This window comes from Carassius gibelio, chromosome A2 (genome assembly GCF_023724105.1).
Source record: "Carassius gibelio isolate Cgi1373 ecotype wild population from Czech Republic chromosome A2, carGib1.2-hapl.c, whole genome shotgun sequence".
NCBI classification, from domain to species: domain Eukaryota; kingdom Metazoa; phylum Chordata; class Actinopteri; order Cypriniformes; family Cyprinidae; genus Carassius; species Carassius gibelio.
In genome coordinates, this window is record NC_068372.1 from 22,792,486 (window position 1) to 22,815,477 (window position 22,992).

Sequence of the window (22,992 nt, forward strand, 5' to 3'; positions counted from 1 at the left end):
TTTAAAAATAAAACACTAGAATTCCCTATTCTTTTTATTTTTATTTATTATAAAAACAGAAAAAAACAAGCAAACACACACACACACACATATACACACACACACACACACACAAAACCCTTGCTGGGCGAAATATAGATATCTCTCTATCCATAAGTTGGTCACTGGGCTTAAAAAAACTACTTGAGTCACAAGTTGTTCCAGCTTTTCTTTAAAATACATATTATTTACAGTCCCTTTTTAAATAACGTTAAACGTGAAGAGAGCATTTTCTTGCTCTAAGCCCGAGACGCATCCCTACATGCGTCTATATTCGGTTTGTTACGGTAGTGACGTACGCGTGACATGACAGGTGAGGAAGCTAATAACAGTGGAACATGACATATGAGGAAGTAGTCAGTAGCTCACCGGTCAACTTTGTTATACACTACTACCCGGTTACAAAGCATTAAAGGTGAGTTATTTTCTTTATTTTGTTTACAGGCGCCGATCAGGGTCTCGAGCACACACGGATAAACGCCAGAAATGCGCCGTTAATTTGAACCAAGTTATAGCAAAGTGTGTTTGTGCATAATATTTCTTTTAGAAGCAGTCGATTTGCTTCATTTACTATTTCTAACTGAAGATCGGTAGAAATATGAAATAAGTAGACCAATGCTTTTCTAGCCAGTCGTAATTTAAAGATAGTAGACTACATAATATTATTCTTAGAAGCTGTCATTACTTTTTTTATATGATTTTTGTCCGTCTTGTGTCTGTGTTTGTAACTTGTGTCCGTTTTGTTTAATCTGGAGCAAGATAATTGTTCATATTATTTTAGATCAATGTTAAGTGAGAATGTTGAACACGCGTGCAATATTTACAGAAGCTGTCAATAAGAGTTATAGCCACATTTTAGTTTTCCAAAATGAAGACAATGGGTGCGGGAGTGGGTTGTGGTTGGTTGGTGCAAGTAGCGCCCATAGTAGCAATGACATTAAATTTAAAAACTCATAATATTTAGCCTAATTTCCGTACCTAAAATACATATTTTACGCTGTTATGCATATTGATAAAAAAAAAAAAAGCTTTTTAGCTTCCTACCAGTGGCCCTACTTCACAAAACTTAACAATTAGGATAATCAAAGGATAAAAATGAATGTCCTAATAATGAATCAGGAAGACTTTATTACAAAAAACAATCTACATTCCCAACTCAATTTTCTAGTGACTGGTCACCTCTACATTTTTTTTATTTTTTTATTTTTTACAGTGTTGTTTATGGCTCAGTCAGTATTTTACTCCCATATATGAAGAACAGGGAATACAATGGTATAGTGGATTGCAAATAAGGTCAGTAGTAGCTATACAACCCTACCCTATTAGGCTAATAATATTTCTAAATATTATATATAAAGGCAAAAGCGATTTAAATATTACGCATATTGATAGTAGCTTCCTGATGTGTGAAAATTATATCTAATATTAGAATGTTTGCGGGAGCTTGCAGGACTGGACACAAATATCTTGTGAACGGGCGATAATTACTCGCACAGGGCTCCAATACAAAAATTCACTCAATGACGGATGCATTTTTTTTTAGGTAAAAAAAAAAAAAAAAGAGGAAAATGTCCTGGAAAAAGATGACGTATGGTCACCTATACGTAGATCCTGAGCAAGATGAACTGGTCGTTGTGAATTTGGCGTCTATGAGTCAGACACCACTGAAGGAACCGTGCACTGCAAGTAATAATCCAAATATAGTGCATGTGTTTATAGGCCTATACAACAGTGTTGCTTGGCGACTTTCAAGTCAATAGTCTCTGCAGTGTCAGAAAGACAAGATTGTCTACTTGTGTGTATGTTCTGTTTGTGCACATTTATGACCAATCCCGTAATAAAGAAGTTGTAAATCTAAAAATGGTGATAAGGGGTGTGTGTGTGTGTGTGTGTGTGTGTTTATTTATTTATTTATTTATTTTTTGAGAAATGAGGAGTGCTGAAGATCTGTCTTGAATGTATGTGGCAATATGGAACAGACACTGCGAAGGCAAAGATTGTTCTTCATTGATTATCAACTTAGTTGTTGGAATTTGGCCCTCACTCACTGTCACTAGCCGCATTCCAATTGACAGTAAGTGCCCTGAAAGTGAACTTTACAACACATTCCAAAATCTAAAGAACGATTCATATCCAATAAGAAGGAAGTGTACGTGTTTAGTTCGAAGAACACCATTAATGAAGGCACATCACTTTGCAGGCAATGGAGAGGGAAATGTACTGGTAACACCAGTATGTAAAGAAGTTGGTATTCAATAAACGAGGCGAAAAGGAGTGGAGGCAGCTTATTTGATTTTCAGGGAGTGTCTACAATACATTGGTTGTTTGCATAAGACACACCCATGCTTTCCAGTGCTAGTGATTCTTCAGTTCTGTACTGAATTAACCTCACCTTTAGACAGAAAATCTCACAGGATTGACAGTTTGTTGTTGAATGTTGACATTATTATTATCATCATCATCATCATCATCATCATCATCACACATGTATTACATGTTAGATATTTAGTTTTTCGGATGCTGCTAGCTACATTTACATTTATTCATTTAGCTGCAAAGCGAATTACAATTGTTATATATGTCAGAGGTCACACGCCTCTGGAGCAACTAGGGGTTAAGTGTCTAACAGTGGATTCGAACCCGGGTCTCCCACACCAAAGCCATGTGTCTTATCCACTGCGCCAACACCATCCCATAGCTACTAACAGGGCCTGATTAAAATGTCAAATAATTTACAATTTGTCTGCCAGGTTTGGCATAGAGTTGTGGTATAGCACAGTTACTCAAGACTATATACAGAAACATAAAACTCAGCAGAGCTTGTATATGATCTTGTGAAACTTATAAAAAGGTAAAACGGGAAGAAAGGTGTTTCTCTAAGAGAAGTGTGTGTTTGTGTGTGTAATATATCTTTAAACAATATATGTACATTGTTTTGCTTTCTGATGGTTTCAAGTGTAGTAAATGATAATGTCATAGTTTTGATAAAATAAAGAGAAAAGCAAATTTCCCATTATGTTAAGGGAACATTATTGAAATCATATCTGATTTAGGACAAGTTGTGCATATTTGTTTCTCCGTTTCAAGAATCAGTTTAGCACTGTACTTTTAGCGTTTGCAGTGTCTCTGGACAAAAACACAGATTCCTGTTCTGTGTTTCTCCTTTCTTCAGCCAAGCAGTCATGAAGACTCCGGCTTCCCTTCAGACCGATCTGAAGGTGAATACAGATGCCAGACTACAGCGACTCCATAGAAGCCCAAGGCTGGAAAACCGCTTTCTGTCTCAAGCGCCCACAGCTTTGAGCCACCATCTATGCACATCTCCATCCTGGGCCAAGCAGACCTCCACCTCTTCATCATGTCCAGCACTCCAGCCAACCAGCCTGTCCTCCACCATGGCCACTTCATCTCTTCTATCATCCACAATGATGAGCTCACTATCCTCTCCCTCCTCTCTGCTGAGCACCAAGAATACCCTCCTAATGGAGCCTTCACTTCATCCTCCAGTCTCATGCACTCTAAGCTCCTCCTACTCCCATAATCCTTTACTCTCTTCCTCCAAAATATCAACTCCCAGTACCGCTCCACCTATCTGCTCCTATCCGCCACCTTCAATGGAGAAAAAATCGGGCTTAAATGAAAAGAGAGAAGTGGAAGACATGCTTTTCTCATCTAAAGTGCTTCAGAGATCTAGTGAGGAGCCTAGACAGGTATAAAGTGACTTCCTCTACTGCTTTGTAAAACTGTATGTAAAAGAATATAGCATAATTTCCTCCCACATGTTATTCACTGCCACACATTCATATTAGTATTTATTAAAAAAGACTCACACATTAAACTTACTGGATTTATTTTATGGGTGATTCAGCTTTTGTGCCATGCATCTTTCACCACCTAAAACCAAATGTATACTTCCAATGCTGCACAGAAAGCACAGTATGATTAGAACAACTTGATATAGCATTTAATTTAAAGCTTTGTTTCTGCAAAAACATATAGATACAGAACTACAAATGTAGTTAATTATATTTACTCTGTGCATATTAACAGGATGTGAGACATGAAAGCTTGGAGGAGGATGACCAGGTGCTGTCCTCTGAGATGCCTGCTTTGAATATTGATTTGGATGGAGATGGGGAGCAGATCGTAGCTCCTCATGAGGAGTTTGGGCTGCTTGAAGCTAGCGAGGATGAGCATCTTGTTGAATTGAGGGACCAGAAGGTGAGTCAAGTGACCGCAGTTCTGGGGTTTGTGTGAATTTAAATAATAGGCAATTTGCTAGCCCTTATTTATTTTTAGCTTTATATGTATTCTTTGGTGATTTTGTATATTTAGACAGATGGCACAAATATATCATGCTATTTATTACAGTGATGGCGAAGCTGAATTTTTCAACCATAAAAACATTACACCAGTCTTTAGTCACATGATACTTCAGAAACCATTGTTGTTGTTTTACACACGTATACAGTGGGTAAAGAAAATATTTTATTTCATCCAACTGTATTTACTCAGTCCAACTTATAACATCCAAGTTAAAAAGGTATAAGAACAAAAAGTCAGAAAAAAAAAGATTTCCTGGAGCATTTCAGTCCATGGTAGGGCAACTGAATCAAACAATCAATGATGGGTGGCAAGGGACTGTCTAAAGATCTTTGGAATAAAGTTGTGGACAGTCACAAGATTAAAGCAAAAGGTGGTTCAACAAAATACTGACAAGGTGGTGATACTTTTTTTCTGACATGTTGTAGTTATTCAATTGGATGTTATAAGAGTAAAAAAAAAATACTGTGTCCATCTTCATTTCAGGCTGCAGAGCAACAAAATGTGATTATATTTCAAAGGGGGGTGATTATTGTCTATACCCACTGTATATAGAATTATTCCTACCCCAGTAAATAATTTGACAGATGTCTGATTGTGTAATCTGTTAAAATGTGTTTTGTTTGCACTTCAGAACAATCTGCTGAATATGGTGTGCTCCTCCCTGGTTAATAAGAGCTGTACCCCAGGCGAGAAGGACTGGGATAAGAAGACAAGTGTGTGGGCCATTATTACGGTTCTGGCCACAGAGATTACCACAGAAGACCCTGAGTTTCTCCTAAAGGTCGGTGTTTTGTATGTGTGTCTGTTAGTGTGTGTGGGTTATGTTGTCAGCTGGTAATGTGGTTTTGCATATTTGATTTGTTTTAGGTTGCAGTCTATACTAGGCAGGAACTAAACATTCGTATCACAGCCAACTTCCTGCTGGCACTGGCTGCCCATCTGCCTGGTTCGAAGGCACACTTCAGAAGATATTTTTGTGCTGCTGTACAGCTGCCATCTGATTGGCTGGAGGTCACAAGAATCTATAGCATGGTAAGTGTTAATACTAAATATCTTACTGCCCTTAACAATGTATCTCCTTTATTCCTACCATATTTATTCTGGGTTTAGCATGGCAGATCTTCAAATAGGGATTTTATTTAGCTCTTACTGTATTATTCTTGTTTTTAATGCTTTTAAAATATTTATGTGCAGTGTTTCAGTAAATCTTTACCCTCCTGCCTGAAAAAAGCCCTAGCTGATAAATTTAAGCAGTTCACTGAATATCAGCTGGCCAAATACAATACACGGAAGCATCGCTGCAAGCACAACAAGAAGTGTAAGAAAGGAAAGGTAATATGTCAAAAACACTTAGTAAATAATATAATAATCAAAAAATATACAGTGGGCTCCATAAGTCTGAGACTACTGAACATTCCTCTTTATAATCTTTTTTAATATATACTTTTAAAATTCTTAATGTTTATTTCAAGAGATTTTGAATCCCATATTTTTAGTGTTGCACATCCTACCAACTACTATTGAACTACTATAATGAACAATATTCCACAATATTTCTTTTGTGTTTCCACATCACTTTTAAAATGCTTTTTTCGATCTCTCTTCTTTCAGGAAATCTCTGCTGCGCAGTGGAAAAAGTGGGGTGACCTTGTCAGAGTTGATGACATCTTGCTCAAAAAATATGTGAGCTTCGCTGTGTTTCGTTAGATCTGTTTGAGATTACATAGCATTGCAAACTACTATTGTACATCATGTGCTCTGAACATCTTATGATACCTTTCTGCATGTTATGATACAGTTGGAGAGCCAGAATCGGACTGCGAAGGATAAAAAACAGAGTGAATTCAGCCTCAAGAAAATGATAAAGCGCCTTCACATCAAAGAACCTGCAGAATATGTCATGGCCATTCTGGGAAAGAAGTTAGACTTAAAAACTGGCATATACATTTTAGTAAAAAATGTAACATCCAGTCATGAGTGAGTATGTTTGTTATCTGTCTTTGCATGCAGATACCCGAGTGATCTGAAGGCCTTCACTCGCAGTGGTCTTAGAGGGGTTTGGGAGAGAGAGAGAGCTGGAAAGATGATGAAGCTTAAGCAGCCCGACACATGGGAATGCAAACTGAGTCAGGAGGGAAACAAAGCTGCCACCTGGGAGAAACTCATCGGTGTGAATGAGGGAACTGCACTGGGTCCAAAATTGGCTTAATTCTTGAACATCTACTCATCTACTTGTATGTTTTTTTGTGTGATTGCAGATGGACAGTCTCTTCCTTTTATGGCAATGCTGAGGAACCTGAGGAACATGATCTCTGTGGGCATCAGTGAGAATCATCATACCAAGATCCTCAACAGACTGACCTCGAAGGTGAGTGTCTCTTAATTCAGTCTTTTGCATTGTGAAACTTATGTAACATGATCAAGTAATTTATCGGTTTACTGTGTTTAATTTTACAGAATGCTGTAATCAAGAGCAGGCAGTTTCCTTTCCGTTTTCTGTCTGCTTATAAAGTCATTTTGGAGCTCAGTAAATTTGGTAAGTTTATGTATGTATTATGGTACCTGGATCAACATGTTTGTCAACCAATCAGATTTTAGGATTAGGTTTTCATACTGATGTTGGGGCTTTAACATCAGTTTCAAGTTATAATTTCCCTTAATTTTAGAGGTCAGTAACAGTTAGGATTATGTTTGAATAAGATACTGATCCAGACACTTGTCCTGCTTTGCTAAATCATACATACATGTAAAATCTTACAGAAGATTTCTATTTTTGATCAAATAAAAGTTTTTTTATGTTCAATTTAAAAAATCCTACAGACCCCAAACTTTGGCAACAGTAGTGTACAATTACTTTAGTCCCTATGAAAGACACTTTTATGGTATTTTTAAGATTTTTAGGGTTTGATTTACTAAACTTTGGATCTCATTGGATGTTGATGAATCCATATTAATCTAAATGAAATGGCGCATTCCCACTGCATCTTTGATTGACATGTGCCTGAGGAAGCTTTAGTGATATGTGCTTCCCCTTTCAGCTGGTGGCCCTGCGGTCAAGGTGCCAAGCTCCAGGGAGATCCTGCAAGGGGTCCTGAAGAAATTGCCTAAGAGCAAACGATTCCGAAAATGCAACTGGGAAACAACACCACGCAAGAGACTGAGGGTTACAATGAGTGTCCCCTTCGTCTACCGCATATTCAATGCCAAACGCAATCTTCTGAAAAAAGCGAAGTATGTATTGCTAAAATTTTTTTTTTTTACAAATATTAAAGAAAATCTTTACATAGTATGATCATTTTAGACTAAAATGTATTAATAGAATTTTTGTTTTTTAGTTCAATTTACCCCTGCATTGACATGTTGATTTTTTTTTTTTTGGGTAATGTAATTTGTTAGTCAGAAGCTGTACACTCAGGAGCTTCTGAACAAGTATTGCTGTGCTTTGGAGAAAGCTGTGCAGATCTCCTGCAAATACAACATCCCGCCTCTCCCTGGACGCACTCTTGTGATCTGCAATTCAAATTTTTCTGAGGATCGGGACTGGAGTGGTGCTAATGATGTCTGCTTGCCCCCTGAAAGCCACGAAGATACTGATGAGAATAAATTCTCAGCATCGGTCAGATATCTTATTTCTTCAGTTATTAGCACAGTATAGTTGTACTTTCATGTGTTTCTCAAAGTGACTGTGGATTTATGTTTTTGTTAGATATTGTATAAGTGATTACATTCAATTTGTTATGAAATTAGACTCTTAGTATAAATGAAACCTGTGGACTATATGTACTGCAGGTACAGGAAGCTGCAATGCTTTTATGCATGATGATCAACTACTGTAGCGAAGATTCCCAAGTCATGCTGCTTGAATATGACAGCTTCCAGGAGTTCAAGATGAAGTCTGATGTGCTTTTGGATAATGTGAGACAAGCAATGAAGCAAGTGAAGGTGAGAATTTCCCTTTTGTTGTGAATATACTCTTATAAATCCTTCTTTCTATTTTTTTTTCTATAAAAAAATACATTTACATTTAAAATAAAGCCCTTTAGATACAAATAAAACAATAAAAAAATGTATAATAAAACACTATGAAATAAAATCAGTCATTTTAAATGCTACACGTAAATTTAGGTACCACAACATTGTAATGTACATTAGAAAAAAGGAACAGTCTTATTAAAATATTAGTGTTTTAATCTAAATGCAAAAAGGAATGTTTTATCCTCTCTTTTTCTGTCCCTCTTTCTCTCAGGATTTGAATGACTATGATGTACAGTCTGAATGCATATCTTTCACAGCATTCTTCGCTAAGCTAATTGAAGAGAAGACAAAGGTGTGAGCCCCTTTTGCATTTATACTTGTCCCAGGATACGTTCAATTATTTTGCACATGACATGTCTGTTAAAACGTCTCCCCCCACAGCTGGATCGTATAGTTGTGTATGATAGTTACTACCCCAACAGAAATTTAATGACGGCTATCAATAACTATCGGCAAGATGTCAACCCTGATGCTGTTGTGATATTTGTGGTTCTCGGAAACACGTATGTTTTGTAAAACTTGTTTCTTCAATTGCCAACATTGAAACTTCATGTCTTTCCATTAAAAGGCCTGCTGCTTTGACAAGAAATCTGACCAAAATATTTTGTTTATTTTGAACAGGTCTCCAACGGATCTTTTGAAATACAAACTGAACTCCAACACTGTAGAGCTTAGAGGGTTTAGCGAGCAGATCCTGAAGTAAGATATTTAGCTGAATCTTTAGCTGTTATACTCAATATACATACTTTCTTGTTAAATACTTTGAGATGCTTTTTATTGTAAAAAAAAAAAACATGCAGTTGTCAGTAAGAGCTAGTGTAGAATCTACCAAGTGCTCACAATATGCATTACCATTCAGAACGCTAGGGTTGGTATAATTTAAAATTAAAAAATTAAATTAAATTAAATGTATGCATTTAGCAGACGCTTTTATCCAAAGCGACTTACAGTGCATTCAGGCTATCAATTTTAAATATAATGTGTTCCCGGTGAATCGAACCCCCAACATTGCACTTGATAACGCAGTGCTCTACCAATTGAGCTACAGGAATACTTAATTTAAAAAATTATTATTATTTCTTTTTAAATAACCAAATTGGTCAAAATGGTAATATTTTTACAATTTAAAATACATTTTTAAAATGTGTTTTAAAATTTAATTTCTTCCTCTGATGTCAAAGCTGAATTTTCAGTCTTCAGTGTCACATGATCATTCGGAATTCAATCTAATATGCTGACGTGGTGCTCAAGAAACATTTATTATTATTATTATTATTATTATTATTATTATTATTATAATCAATGTTGAGAACATGCATACTTTACCTCAATCACATTTCCATCAACTTGGTGCTTCCTTGTTGCATAAAAATTGATCTTTGAATATCTAAAATGTGTCCAAACAACCTTTAAACATCGCAATAATAATATGCTTTTAAGTTCCTAAAGATTACCATTTTATATATATATATATATATATATATATATTTTTTTTTTTTTTTTTTTTTATGTTAAACTTCAGCAGAGAAAGCAGTGTTAGAATTGGTATGTTTAAATAAATTCATATGAACAGTCTAATTCAGATAAATGTTTTAAACTGACATGGAATTTTTGCTGTTGGTAACTTACAGTATTTATTGTTATATTAGTGCATTCAATACTGTACATCCTTATATCTGTTTGTAAAAAAACAACGTATTTTACTTCTTACTACTTTACTGTTGAATCTATTTTAATAATGATTTAATTTAGATTTGTTCTATGATCGTAGGTTTGTCTCAGAGAGAGGCTCCTCAAGGATGCTGCAGCATGTGGAGCACATGGACAGAATCTATAACATCCCACCACCACAGGGGCGCAAAACTGAACCTGAGAGAGCGGCTGATGTCATCTCACTGCCGGCAACACCAAAGTTCAGGTATAACCATAAAAAATCCAAAAAGTCACTAGTCTTAAAATGTTCGTCAATCTCTTAACGTTGGGTGGCTGTGGTCCAGCATTTAATCCAATGGAGACCAGACAAGTGATTAGTATATTGGAAATTAAATACAAAAAAAATAAACTTGTTCTCATCACTTTTCTTTCCTTACTCTTCATAGATGGAAGAGTGTCCGAGTGTTCATCTCTTCTACGTTCAGAGACATGCATGCGGAGAGGGATGTTCTTGTTCGTAGTGTGTTTCCTGAGCTCAGGAGGCGAGCTGCGCCACACTATCTCTACCTGCAGGAAGTGGAGCTGCGCTGGGGCGTAACCGAGGAGGAGTCTAACCGTGCTGTGGAGCTCTGTCTGTCTGAAGTCTGTCGAAGCCAGCTGCTGCTTGGAATTCTGGGGGAGAGATATGGCTTAGTGCCGCCCCGCCCCACCCTACCTGAGCTTCCTCAATACAGCTGGGTAAATACATTTATTTGTCTGATAGATGCTTTTATCAAAAATGTGATACAGGTGACTATTATTAATCACGTATGGTCTTGCTGCTGTTTAATTTTTAATGAGTTAATGTTGACCAGAAAATTGCAAGCTAAAAAGGGAGGCAAAATAAAAAGTACAATACTTTTCAGAAGCTGGTGGCTAGAAATTATTTTTTAAAGACATTTAATAATTTAACTGATCTAAATTGACAGTAAAGATTATTTATAACCCATAACTGCTTTTTAAAAACTTTTACACCACAAACATTCTTGAAATATTAAGCAAGGACAACTTTCAACATTTTCAACATTTCCAAAATTGAGAAGAAGTGTTTCTTGATACAGGATATTTAATGTGCTAAAGTTACATGAATTGTTTTCATGCTTCACTCTGCCAGCTGAGCTCTGCGCCTGATGGGTTATCCATCACTGAAATGGAGATTCGACAGTTTCAAGCTCTGCATCCAGACACTGCCCAGAGCCGCATGTTCTTCTACTTCAGATCTCCTCATCTTGCCAGGTATACATTTATTTATTTGTCTGCTGATTGGGTTCATTTTGTAGTTGACAGACGGGAGCCTAAAAGTGAAATCATGGAAAACAGTTTCCGCTGCAAGCTAATGTTTCTTAAATTCTGTGATTTACAGGAGATACAGTATGTCATATAATCTACTTTTTGTGTGTTTGTATGTTCAGTTCAGTGCCAGTGGCGTGGAGGACAGACTTTGCGGCAGAATCCAAAGATGCTGAAGCTAAAATGAACAGCCTGAAATCATGGATCTGGAACAGCAACTTCAAAGTGACAGAAAAGTGAGTTCAGTACATTTATCTTGCCAGCACAGTGAGTATTTGTGTTTATTTTTACTCTGCTTTATATTCTCTTAGCTATCCCTGTGAATGGGGTGGGGTGGTGGATGGAAAGCCCTATCTGAAATGCCTAGAGGACTTTGGGAGGGCAGCGCTGGAGAATATCTGGGAAGCCGTTCAGCAGCTCTTTGTGGAGGTCAGATTATGGTCAAAACGCATGAAATGAACCGTTTTCTTATGTTTCACGTTTTTGGGGCCACTCAGTAATAATTTGAAACACCAATTTAAAGATAAATCAGTTAAAACAAGAATAAGGATGATGTGGATAAATAGATTTAAGTCTGACAGCGTCTTCATCTGGTCCAGGATTCTGGCCAAACTGGAAAATCATTTACCATTACCAATCATTTACAATTACCAATCACTTTATAATCGCATAATCTATTCATTCTTTTTTTTTTTTTTTTTTATCAAACTTTATAAAAAAAATAAAAAAATAAATAAAAGTAATGTGGATTTTAAAATTTTGATTCATATCAATGAAATCAAAATAAACATTGTTTGGACATTTGATAACTTGTTTGATGAAACTTTTTGTCGAAATAATACCCCTATACACACCTAGCTTTTTTTTTTAATTTATTAATTAGTGGAGTTAACTCCTCACCAATATTTCTGTTATTGTTTTGTAGGAGACGAATGAAGACGTGGCTTCAGAGATTGAGGAACAAGAAGTGCATCAGGATGCCCAACAGCGACAGTTTCATGGCAGGGCAAAGCTTATTTCAATGGCAACAGAAAAAGTTCAAGAATGTCAGCAAAAAGGAGGAATTCTGCTGGTTGAGGGAAATCCTGGAGAGGGCAAAACTGTGTTCATGGTAACCGTACATTGCTTAAAAAGCTATCGTTCTTCATGTATTATTGCCAGTGTTTGATCAGTTAGGAAAAGAACACTATCTCTCTCTGTATCTTCTGTTTTATTAAGGCTGCCCTGGCTCAGGCACTCAAAACCTCTGTCAAGAACAAGAAAGCCCCTCTTTGTGATGTCATATCCTACTCCACTGATGCTAGCCAGTCAGCTTGCTGTGTTGAGCATCTTCTTCGCTGTCTTGTTCAGTGGCTGAGGAAAGGAAAAGACGATGTGGAGCTGCCTCCAAACACATCTTATAAGTAAAGAAGGATCTGATGTAACATGCATTTTCCTTTCACCAGACACATTGCATAATTATTCTCTTGTTGTACTACAGAGATTTGTTGTCCGAATTCCACTTGAACTTGAATGACCTGAACATAAAGAAGCCACTGGCATTACTTGTTGATGGGGCGGACCGTGTCCATGATGGTCGAGGTCAAAGACTGTCAGAATGGATCCCACATCACATCCCTAAAGTAAAATAGAAATGAACATGCACACACAAACACACACGCACACTTACTGTAAATAAGTGGAGTTAATATGATTGAACCTTCTCATCGACCAGTCAATTTGTTCTTTGTCCTCTCAGGGTGTCTGTCTGGTTGTGAGTGTTACTTCAGAATCATCACTGCAAAACACTATTAGCAAAAGGAAAGGTACTGTGTCATTTCCACTGGGGCAGTTATCTTTACCTGACAAGAAGGAGATTGTGCAGAAACAGCTTGTTGAGTTTGGAAAGAAACTGAGTGACTCTGCTTTCAATAACCAGGTGAATTTCCCTTTTGCTGTTGAGGAAAAAAAATAAAAATAATATAATATAAAAACCCTCTCTTTTAATATTTAGTGAATGGTTTGTTGTGTTTGCCCTGTAGCTTCAGACGCTGCTGATGAAGAAAGGCTCTGTGAGTCCACTCTACCTCCGTTTGGCTTGTGAGGAGCTCCGGAATTATGCCTCCTTTGATAAGGTAAATGGTTAAAGAATGCACATTTTAAAATTTATTTTTAGTGATCCACAAAATGTTATTTTGCAAAAGAAGTGTGAAGTTAAACACCATATTAATGATGAAAATTGTGGTTTAGATGAAGGACAGCCTCCAGTCTCTTCCTCAGTCCTTTGGTGAGCTGGTGCAGCACAGTCTGCTGAGGCTGCAGAATGAATATTGCAGAGCAGGACTGGGATGGGCATTAGCTACTCTTGCCATCAGCTCCACTGGTACAAGACATTTAATTTGATGCTTTATTATAATGTTTTGTTAATTCTTTTATTGGGTAAAAGTTTGGCATATATATATATATATATATATATATATATATATATATATATATATATATATATATATATATATATATACTTTCTTTTCTTTTTTTTTCTTTTTTTAATAAGCAAATTAATGAATAATAATGTGTTGAATATATTAGGAAATCTGCACACAGAATCCAAAATGTTTATTTGTTTTGATTCCTTATGTCAAATGTATTGAAAATGAATATTTCTCTAATCACTAATCTGTTTCTTTCACAGGGCTGCGGGAGAGTTCTCTTTACACTATACTGAACATGTGCAATGATTTAAACTCCAGAGGTGGACAGGTGACGTGGCAGGAAGTGCTCCATATAGCAAGGCATCCAGAGAGCCGTGTTCCCATGGCAATATTCTCTCAGCTGGCACGAACTTTGCACAGGTATAGCTCGAAATACAGTGGAGTGTACAGATATAAGAAGTCACTTCTGCTTTTGACAAGAAATATATTTTTTTCTGTTCTTCTAATGCAGCTTAATTGGACCGTCCCATGGTCAGGGTTCAGATGACCTCCTGATTTTAACCCATCCAGAGGTGAGGTCAGCCTTTGAACATCTGTACCTGTCTACTGAAGAGAGTAGAACAAGAAGTCATCTGATAATTGCAGGTAAAATAAGATGCATGTAAATCTTGATACATTTTATGTGTTTTATTTGGGGTACAGGAAGTTTTTTTTGTTGTTGTTGTTGCAGCAAGCATGCATTAAATTTAAACTTTTATATTGTTACAAAAAATATTATTTGAAATAACTACTGTTCTTTTTCAAGCTTTCTGTTTATGAAAGAATCCTGTTTCTTGGGCACCAAATTGGCATAATAGAATAATTTCTGAAGAATCAGTTGACATTGAATATTATTTCGAATGAATTTTACATTACATTTTAGCTATATAAAATAGAAAACAGTTATTTTAAATCATTACATTATTTCACAATATTTTTACTGTATTTTTTTTATCAAATAAATGCAGCCTTGGTGAGAATTAGAGACTTCTTCCAAAAAAAAATCTTACCAACCCCAAACATTTGAAAATTTGAAAGCATGTTTTTTTGTATATGTTTGTTAAAAAAAATGTTGTTTTTTTTTCAGCTCACCTTTGGGTGCAGTCAAATCCTCAGGGCAAGGATACATTTCTTCACTCTGATGCTGATATTTTGTATCAACTCCCTGCCCACCTGGTTAGTGTCTTCCTACTCTCTTCTTTGATTTTTCAGCTTTAGTGACCATTGTGAGGTTACAAAACTCATAAGAGATGTGTATTCTCTCTCTTTGCTCAGATGGGCAGTAATCAGTGGGAGCCTTTGTGTTTTCTGCTGTCCAGTTACTACTTCCTCTATGCTAATGTGCGGCAAGGACTTCTTCACCAACTTCTGGAGACCTACATTTTGTTTGGTAAGAGAAGCTTCTGATTTTTTTTTTCACAGGTTATAATATTTAATATTTTTTCCTTTTATCCATTTAGCCCAAAAACATGAGACCCATCAACTGCAATCCAAAAGATCAACAGGTATTTCACTTTTCTATAATGTATGTTTATAAAAAACAAACTACTTAAAAGTACTCAAAATATATTTAATATATGAGTGGAAATGTGTACTAAAATTACAAATAAACCTATAGCAAATGCATTTGTGTTTTCAGATAAAATGAAGGATTTTGAAGACTGTCTGAGTTTTCTGAAGCGCCACAGCCTTCTTTTCTCCCAGTGGCCTGCTCTCTTTGTGCAAACAGCTCTTAATGAATCTTGTGACAGCTCTGCCCACTTGTGGGCGGAAAGCATGACAAGAAATGGAGGAGTGCATGCTGTAAAATGGCTGAACTGCACAGATGCAGCACATAAAAAAGCCAGGTACTAATTTTGGTCCTTATCAATAGCATATTATTCTCATATTCCTGTTAAATGTTTAATTTAGATTTTGTTTTAGATTTAATTGAATAATATAGTTTCAGACTTCTTGGACTTCACCTTGTGCAAAGGTTGTTTATCTACAGTTTGTTTTAATATTGTTTTCCCACTCAGTGAGCTGGTTTCTACCTTTCACTCGGAGCCGAGTTGTGTAGAGGTGAGTCCTGATGGAAAACTTGTTGCAGTGGGGACTGGAGAGGGAAGACTTCACTTCTTACATACAGAGACCGGACAGGTAACAGTTCTAAACCAACATTAATTTTGCTATGCCTTTCAGAATTGAGATACTTCAGTGGACATTGCATTTGGTTTTTTTAAATGTATTTCTTGCAAACAGGAAGTGAAGTCATTGATGAGCAGTGGTGATGGCATTTCCGGATGCGTCTTCCTTGGGGATGAGCTTGTGGCAACAACCTCATTTGATGGGCAGGTGGAGGTGTGGGATGTTGCGAATGGTTGCAGGTTAATTTATTATTATTATTATTATTAATTTTTTTGACACAAATGCGCAATTTACTTTAAAAAAAAAAAATAATAATAAAAAATGACTAAACTGTGAAAAATACTTTGTCACTGTAAGAACTGCCCACATGAATGCCCACTCCAACAAGATTACAGGATGTGATGTCAGTCCAGACAAAAAACTCTTTGCTACTGTCTCACTAGACTTAACCTTGAAGGTAAAAGCAAGAAAACAAATCATTTAAAATCTAAACTACTTGTGGTGGTGGTGTGCTGTTTTGAAGTGTTTCTCATTTATGTGGCCGTGCTCAGGTGTGGTCAGCACAGAAGAGCAAAGAGGTGGCCTCTCTCGTGAATCCCTCCCCCCTGAACTGTGTGAACTTTGACCTTGAGAGTCAGCTTGTGGCAGTGGGCTGCTGGGATGGAGCTATTCGTTTGTGGAACTGGCTTGAGCAGAAAAACGTTATGGTGAGGAATGACTCCAAAACCACATTATTGTACTTTTATATACTAAAACATAAGTTCCCTCCCAACTCTCTCTTCTGTTTAGACTCTGTTAGGTCATCAGAGTTCAGTGCGGAGTCTGTCTTTCTCTCCGTGCTCCTCTATGTTGTGCTCAGGCTGTGTGTCAGGAGAAGTGAGGCTCTGGTCCGTGACAGGAGCTGCTTGTGTGGGCAGTTATCATGCTCACCGTGGCTCCACGCAGTCACTAAACTTCCTGCAGGGAGGAAACCTCTTGCTGAGTGCTGGACATGACAGTGTGGTGAGGAATGACCTGACACTCTTCATTTTCAGCTGCTCTGCCATGCATCCTAAAACATCCTTAACATCCTTTTTTTTTTGGTCTAGGTTCATGTATGGTCTGGTGGTCTTGGGAAAACCGTTGCTGTTCTGGGAGAAGAAAAGGTACTTTCATGTTAAAAATTATGTAGGAAAAGTAATAGGTGAATTTATGACAAGAGTGCACCCTCAGAAATCTACATTACAAAAGGAGCTTTGACCTTTGTTTAAAAAAAAGACTTCCTCGTTGCCTTTTTCTCTATCACATTTTAGAAAGTTATATATCACTTGAAAACATAAAATCTCAAAATTCATCCTTCAAAACCCATTTTAAAGTCAGACATTGCATTACCATGTAAATGGTACATCAAAATCATGTTACAAAATGTTTTCAGTCATGAATTATAAAAATGTAGGTTTGTATCATGCACATTCATCTCTATCTTCAAAAACTTATTGGTGATATTTGCAGATACCATCATTGCAACAGCAAAAGCGCAGCAGACGTGGAAATGAAGATGAAGCTAATGCTCTGTGTGTGGCTGCAGCCAGTGGATACGCTGCGGTGGGTTACCATGGAAATGGTATCAAAATGTTCAATTTGAAATCAGGTATGTACACATTTACATCCAACATGCCTACATGATGTACTCAGGGCTCACATTCTCAAACTACTTCTTAATCAGTAATTATAGAGCAGGAGCAGGACTCATACATAAATGCTTTGTGCTTTAGGAGAGAAGGTTTGGTCCAGTGAGGACCTCCGGGTCTCCATGCTCTGCCTCATGTGGATGGAGGCCAAAGGAACAGAGCTGCTGCTGTCGGGGGGCATGGACCACAAGATCAGGGTCTGGGAAAGGCAAGGAGAAAATCTGGAAAACCTTGTATTGATAGGATCTTTTGGTGTGCAGAAGGGACCTATTCTCTCCCTGGCTCAAAACTCCACCTATGTGGCTTCTGCGTCTGGTAAGTGTACACAAAATATCCACATTGAATATTTATTTTTGCATACTGTTTTCAACCAATTTTTACATTAAGATTAACTTTACCATCCTGCCATCATCTAAAGGCCAATTAATTTTTTTGCAGAAAACTGTGTCTGTGCAACTTTTAAAGTGAGCATGCATGGACAATTTTAACACATGCATTATTCTTGGACACTCGTTATAACAAAGATGATGTCACATGGACTGTGCACTGACAGTCGTGGAAGTTAAAAGTATATCTATTGTGAATATCTATTTACTTTTTTTTATTGAAAATGTCATTTTGTTTTAGATGACTTTACTATTGCTCTGTGGTTGAAGAACACATTGACTTCTAAGCCCTGGATTGACCCTAAAGTGATGTGTATTCTGAGAGGTCACAATGGAGGGGTCACATGCCTTGACTTCAGTTCTGATGGGAAAGAGTTGCTGTCAGGAGGGAAAGATCAGGTACTTGCTCCCCTCACCATATATTACTGGAAGAAAATACACAACTCCTGTCACACTCAAATTCATCACAATCTCATCTCATCCAACAGGCTTTGATGATATGGAAGGTAAACGCTTCTCCTCCAGTTCTTTCGCAAACAATTTCCAATTGCCACGGAGACTGGATTACGGGATGTGCTTGGACATCATCTTCTGTGGTGAGAAAGCCATTTACCAACTGCTCTTTAGTTCATTTCGAGAATCACCTAACTCTTTGTCTGTAACCGTATACAAAATTTCTCTCACACCTCAGCTTAGCTGCTCTGGTGACTGTAAGCTGCGGATGTGGGATATCCAGACAGGATGTTTGCTGAGAGAAATCCTCTCTACTTCATCTTTGAACACAATGTGCTGTTGGGTAAGACAGTTCCATGTTGCAAAGACATAAAAGTGGAAGCTGTTTATATGTATTTACCTTTTATTGTCTTTAGGAGGATCATGTAATGGCGGGATCTACAGATGGAATGCTGATGGTTTGGAAGTGGGAATCAGGGATGGAAATCACCAGGATTCAGGCACACAAGTCACGCCTCCATCACTGCACTGTCGTCTTTCAGCCAGGTTGAGTGATTTATACACACATGTACACACAAATAGCTGCCTGATATCTACTTATAGAATTGTATCTCGCTTACACAGAAAACTAAATTCTTAGCAAAACAAATTTTTTTTGTGAACAGATCTGGAAAAAAATGTAAAAGCGGAAGACTTACTGGTAGCTTCAGCATCAGAGGATGGAACTGTTAAATTCTGGCATCCATTGCAGGTAACAAACTCAATGCTTTGCATTAATAGTTTAATGTTTAATTACATGCTTAAAAATAAGAATGGATTGACAATCAGATATTTTAAATAATCTTCAGAGGTTAATTCTAGGGATGCATAATATATTGATTCTATACTGGTCATCAGTTGTTATTTATGGAAGCTTGGTTTAGGTAATTGCTACTTTGTCTAATAATTTTCTTTTTCTTTTTTCTTTTCTGTCAAAAGTCTTACTTTTTTTATTATTATTATTTTTGTTTTCACACTTTTTTTTAAATTGGGAAAAAGACTGAATTGTGAGATAGTCATGCTTAATAATAAATGGAATCTTTTGCAAATTTTAACAGGAATATCCATTTTCATACTGTATATTATAATGTTGTGATGCCATTCATTTCTAAAATTTAAAAGCGTTTTAGTTTTAGACTATAGAATAGAATTTTAACATCTGTCATTTGTTGTTATTGGCCATAAAATGAAAACAATTTCTAATTTTTTCAAAACAATTATGTTTTTATAGGTACAGCATCACAATACTCTGCATGGTCACAGTGCAGAAATCCAAGCTTTAGTGTGCAAAGAGTCCGGACTGCCGGAGTTTCTCACGGTCTCAGCTGATCGCTCCCTCAGGTCATGGAGCGTCACCACAGCAATGGGTAAGACAAAATTGTCAAAAATGCAGAATCTAAATTGATGCAAAAATCACTTTTTTTTGTGTGTGTGAAATTACAGCAGCGCATTCAAATATAGCATTTGATTGGGATTTTTTTCTATATAAATTCATCCACAGAAACTCCTCGCTGCCAGAAGGGCAGTGTCACATCTGTGTTCTTCCTGGGTACTGATGAACTCGTGGTGTGTGGTTATGACACAGGCAGATTAGAGATATGGCATCAGAATTCAATGGTTTACTGGAAAAAGGTAATCATGGGGTGGGAACTGATATTGTTGTTCAGTTAGTAAATATACAGTGTGTGCGCTTTATACCCACTTCCAGTTGGAAACGTCAGAGTGAATGACTCTGTGTGTGTTGTTTGAAGGTCAGTGATGGCAGCTTACTTTCAGTCACTGGGATGCCGAACAATGAGCTGGCGGTGGGTTCCAGCGACTGCTCTGTATGTATCTGGAAGCTGGACTGGGACTCCAAGAAGTGCATTGTGGGGTAATGACTTTTAACCCTTTTCACTTCCATACTTAAGTTCTGCAAACTTGCTGTCAAAATATATATTATTATTTAATAAATAAACATAGTAATACTATTGTTTTTTTTCATAATATAATTTATATATTATAATATATTCTTAAAAAATCCTAAATTTAATATTACAATTTATTTATAATTAATTTACATTGTTAAATGTAATCTTTAATCTCAAAAAATATATTTTTTTAATACTGTCATAATGTTCTAAATTTACTGTACATTCCACTCAAAATCAAAAGGATTTCATTTTTTGTGTGTGCGTTTTTAAATTTAAAAAAATAGTATAGGTTTTTATTATCTGCCAATTATTGGTTATTTTCTTTTGTTCCAGGCTTGATGAGGTGACGTCATACAAAGTAGAGAGTCCTGTGAGCTTTTTGTTCTACTGTGGCATTCTGTTTGGAGTATATATGGATGGAAAAATCATTGATGTGGTCTCTACTAAAGACTCGACCAGAGAAGTTTATGCGTAAATAGTTTTTGTTTTTAATTTTTATACATGTAAAATCTGTCCTGTGCTCCTCTGTTAAGAATTTTTCCAAGGAAGGTGGCACAGTGCACAGTAAATAATAACATTCCTTCACTGTGTATTAAAAAGTGAATGTACAGTATGTGTGTTTTACTGTAGCTGGGCTAATGAGGTACGTCCTCTCGGCGTGATGGAGAATGATAGCAAGAGCTTTTGGGTGTGGGGACAGAAAAAGGGCATACTGTACCTTGGCCTCCTTGTAAGTTAAAAATCTGTCATTTATTGTGTGATATTGAAATTGACAGTGAAAACTAATAATTTGAAATGATCTGATTTTCAGTTGTCTCTGAATACGAGTGACTCTCCCTTCATAAACTTTTGTGAAGATGCAGTGGGTAAGAGGGTAGAGGACTTGGAGATGGAGGAAAATCATGAGGATATGGAAGAGGAGCAGCAGCAGCAACAAGAGGAGCAGCAGAAAGAGAAGGAGGAAGAGCAGCAGCAGCAAGAGGAGCAGCAGGAAGAGGAGGAGGAAGAGCAGCAGCAACAGGAGAAGGACGAGGAGCAGCAGCAACCAGAGAAGGAGGAAGAGCAGCAGCAGAAGAAGTTGAGAGATGAATGCCGGAGGGAGAGGCAAACTGCAATCCAGAGAGCGGAGCAGATCAGCACCTGGATCACAGCTGCAGCAGTGCTGAACGGTACGTCTGTTTTAATGTACTGATCAGGATTTGTGTGGGTGTTACACACAACAACAAACACAGATTGTGTTGAGAAAAAAGCTCATTTATTTAGAAAATGTAATGCATATGTTCCAATTCCAAGATGCAATTTAAATACTCCTTTTTGTAATGCAACTTTTGACATTTGACGGTTTTATTTTAAATGCATTAAAGCTGATGCATATAGAATTAGAAAAATGTGATAAATTATAGAAAAATTATAATAATTCTGATTTTATCGAAGAAAAAAAAAAGCACGGAATTGATTTTTTTTATATAGAGCTCAGCATCATCAGAATAGGTAATATTATGCCTTTTTTGTAAATCAGCAGATTTTTTTTTTTTTCAAGATGCAGGGCTGTGTAATTTATATTCCTACAATATATGTAGATGTGTCACAGTCATGTTTTTTTTCTTTTTTTCTACAGACTTTTTTGTATGCGGTGATTGTAAAGGGAACATGTGGTTCAACCAGCCTCCTAATCTGTCCACCTGGTCTCAAAGAAAACCGGCAAGTATTCTTATATTCTCTTACAGACATAATTATAATATATCAATGATGCAGTCATGCATTGCTGATAAACTGTGTGTCTGACTGGTCTGTAGGCACACACAGACAAAGTGAGCGTACTGCGGCTTACCGAGAGCCTCATCATCTCAGCATCTTATGACAGAACCGTCAAACTGTGGGACAGAAACACTAAGAAACAGGTATTTTAATTCATGCTTTTATGCACCAGGGTTTATTCCATTTCTTTTCTGTTTTTCACTCATTTTCTATATCTCACAGGTGGGCATGTTTGTGTGTGGAGGCCCTGTCAAGGTGCTGGAAGTCGACCCATGTGACCCCAAGAAATTTGTTTGCGGCGATACGCAGGGTCAGCTGTACTTCCTGTCTTGGAAAGGTTGATTTTCTAAACAGCAGTCAAAGGACACAGTCAAATTCATTGTGTTTCATTGTTTTTTTCCATCAGTTGTAATGTTCTGTTCTACACATTTTATTTTTATTCTACATGCATGAAGCATTTTGCAACAATTATGCCTTAAAGCAGCGATATCAACAATAATTGATTTTATTATATAAATTTGGCAACCACTTGATTATATATACAGGTGCATTAAGTTAATAGATTTTTTTTTTTTTAATTGATAATTTATGCATGAAAGGTTTTTTTGGGGGGTGAATAAACAGTCAGCAAGTACACATGTGCTGTGATTTTCTCCATTGTCAAAAATCTATTGTGCAGGGTATAAATTTAGCTTCACTTTATCCCTGTCTTCTAGCAGCAGAGAAACTCCATTTGAATAGCTCATAAAACCACTCGCTTGGTGTCCATGTGTAGAAATGATATGCTAGTCGTTTTAAAACAGACCTGTGGTAA

General features: G+C 36.8%; 1 protein-coding gene across 1 annotated transcript; it reads left to right on the top strand.

Moving 5' to 3' along the window:
- The first annotated feature begins 346 nt into the window (after window positions 1-346).
- On the top strand, window positions 347-22,812 carry tep1 (telomerase-associated protein 1). Its single transcript, XM_052529902.1, has 56 exons — window positions 347-454; window positions 3,212-3,749; window positions 4,090-4,260; window positions 4,997-5,146; window positions 5,233-5,397; window positions 5,560-5,697; window positions 5,977-6,048; window positions 6,164-6,285; window positions 6,376-6,533; window positions 6,624-6,733; window positions 6,823-6,901; window positions 7,404-7,596; window positions 7,762-7,981; window positions 8,155-8,307; window positions 8,612-8,692; window positions 8,782-8,903; window positions 9,022-9,099; window positions 10,172-10,318; window positions 10,500-10,791; window positions 11,207-11,328; window positions 11,505-11,618; window positions 11,694-11,811; window positions 12,308-12,493; window positions 12,601-12,785; window positions 12,863-13,004; window positions 13,121-13,300; window positions 13,404-13,496; window positions 13,612-13,744; window positions 14,054-14,213; window positions 14,305-14,438; window positions 14,920-15,008; window positions 15,108-15,222; window positions 15,293-15,337; window positions 15,472-15,679; window positions 15,851-15,971; window positions 16,074-16,198; window positions 16,317-16,416; window positions 16,511-16,666; window positions 16,749-16,961; window positions 17,048-17,104; window positions 17,451-17,589; window positions 17,714-17,944; window positions 18,257-18,414; window positions 18,504-18,611; window positions 18,707-18,811; window positions 18,885-19,014; window positions 19,134-19,219; window positions 19,739-19,874; window positions 20,009-20,139; window positions 20,259-20,380; window positions 20,754-20,891; window positions 21,051-21,150; window positions 21,232-21,589; window positions 22,039-22,121; window positions 22,217-22,321; window positions 22,401-22,812. The coding sequence occupies exons 2-56, from the start codon at window positions 3,222-3,224 to the stop codon at window positions 22,518-22,520; spliced, it is 8,025 nt and encodes a 2,674-aa protein (XP_052385862.1). The 5' UTR covers window positions 347-454; window positions 3,212-3,221; the 3' UTR covers window positions 22,521-22,812.
- The last annotated feature ends 180 nt before the right edge of the window (window positions 22,813-22,992 follow it).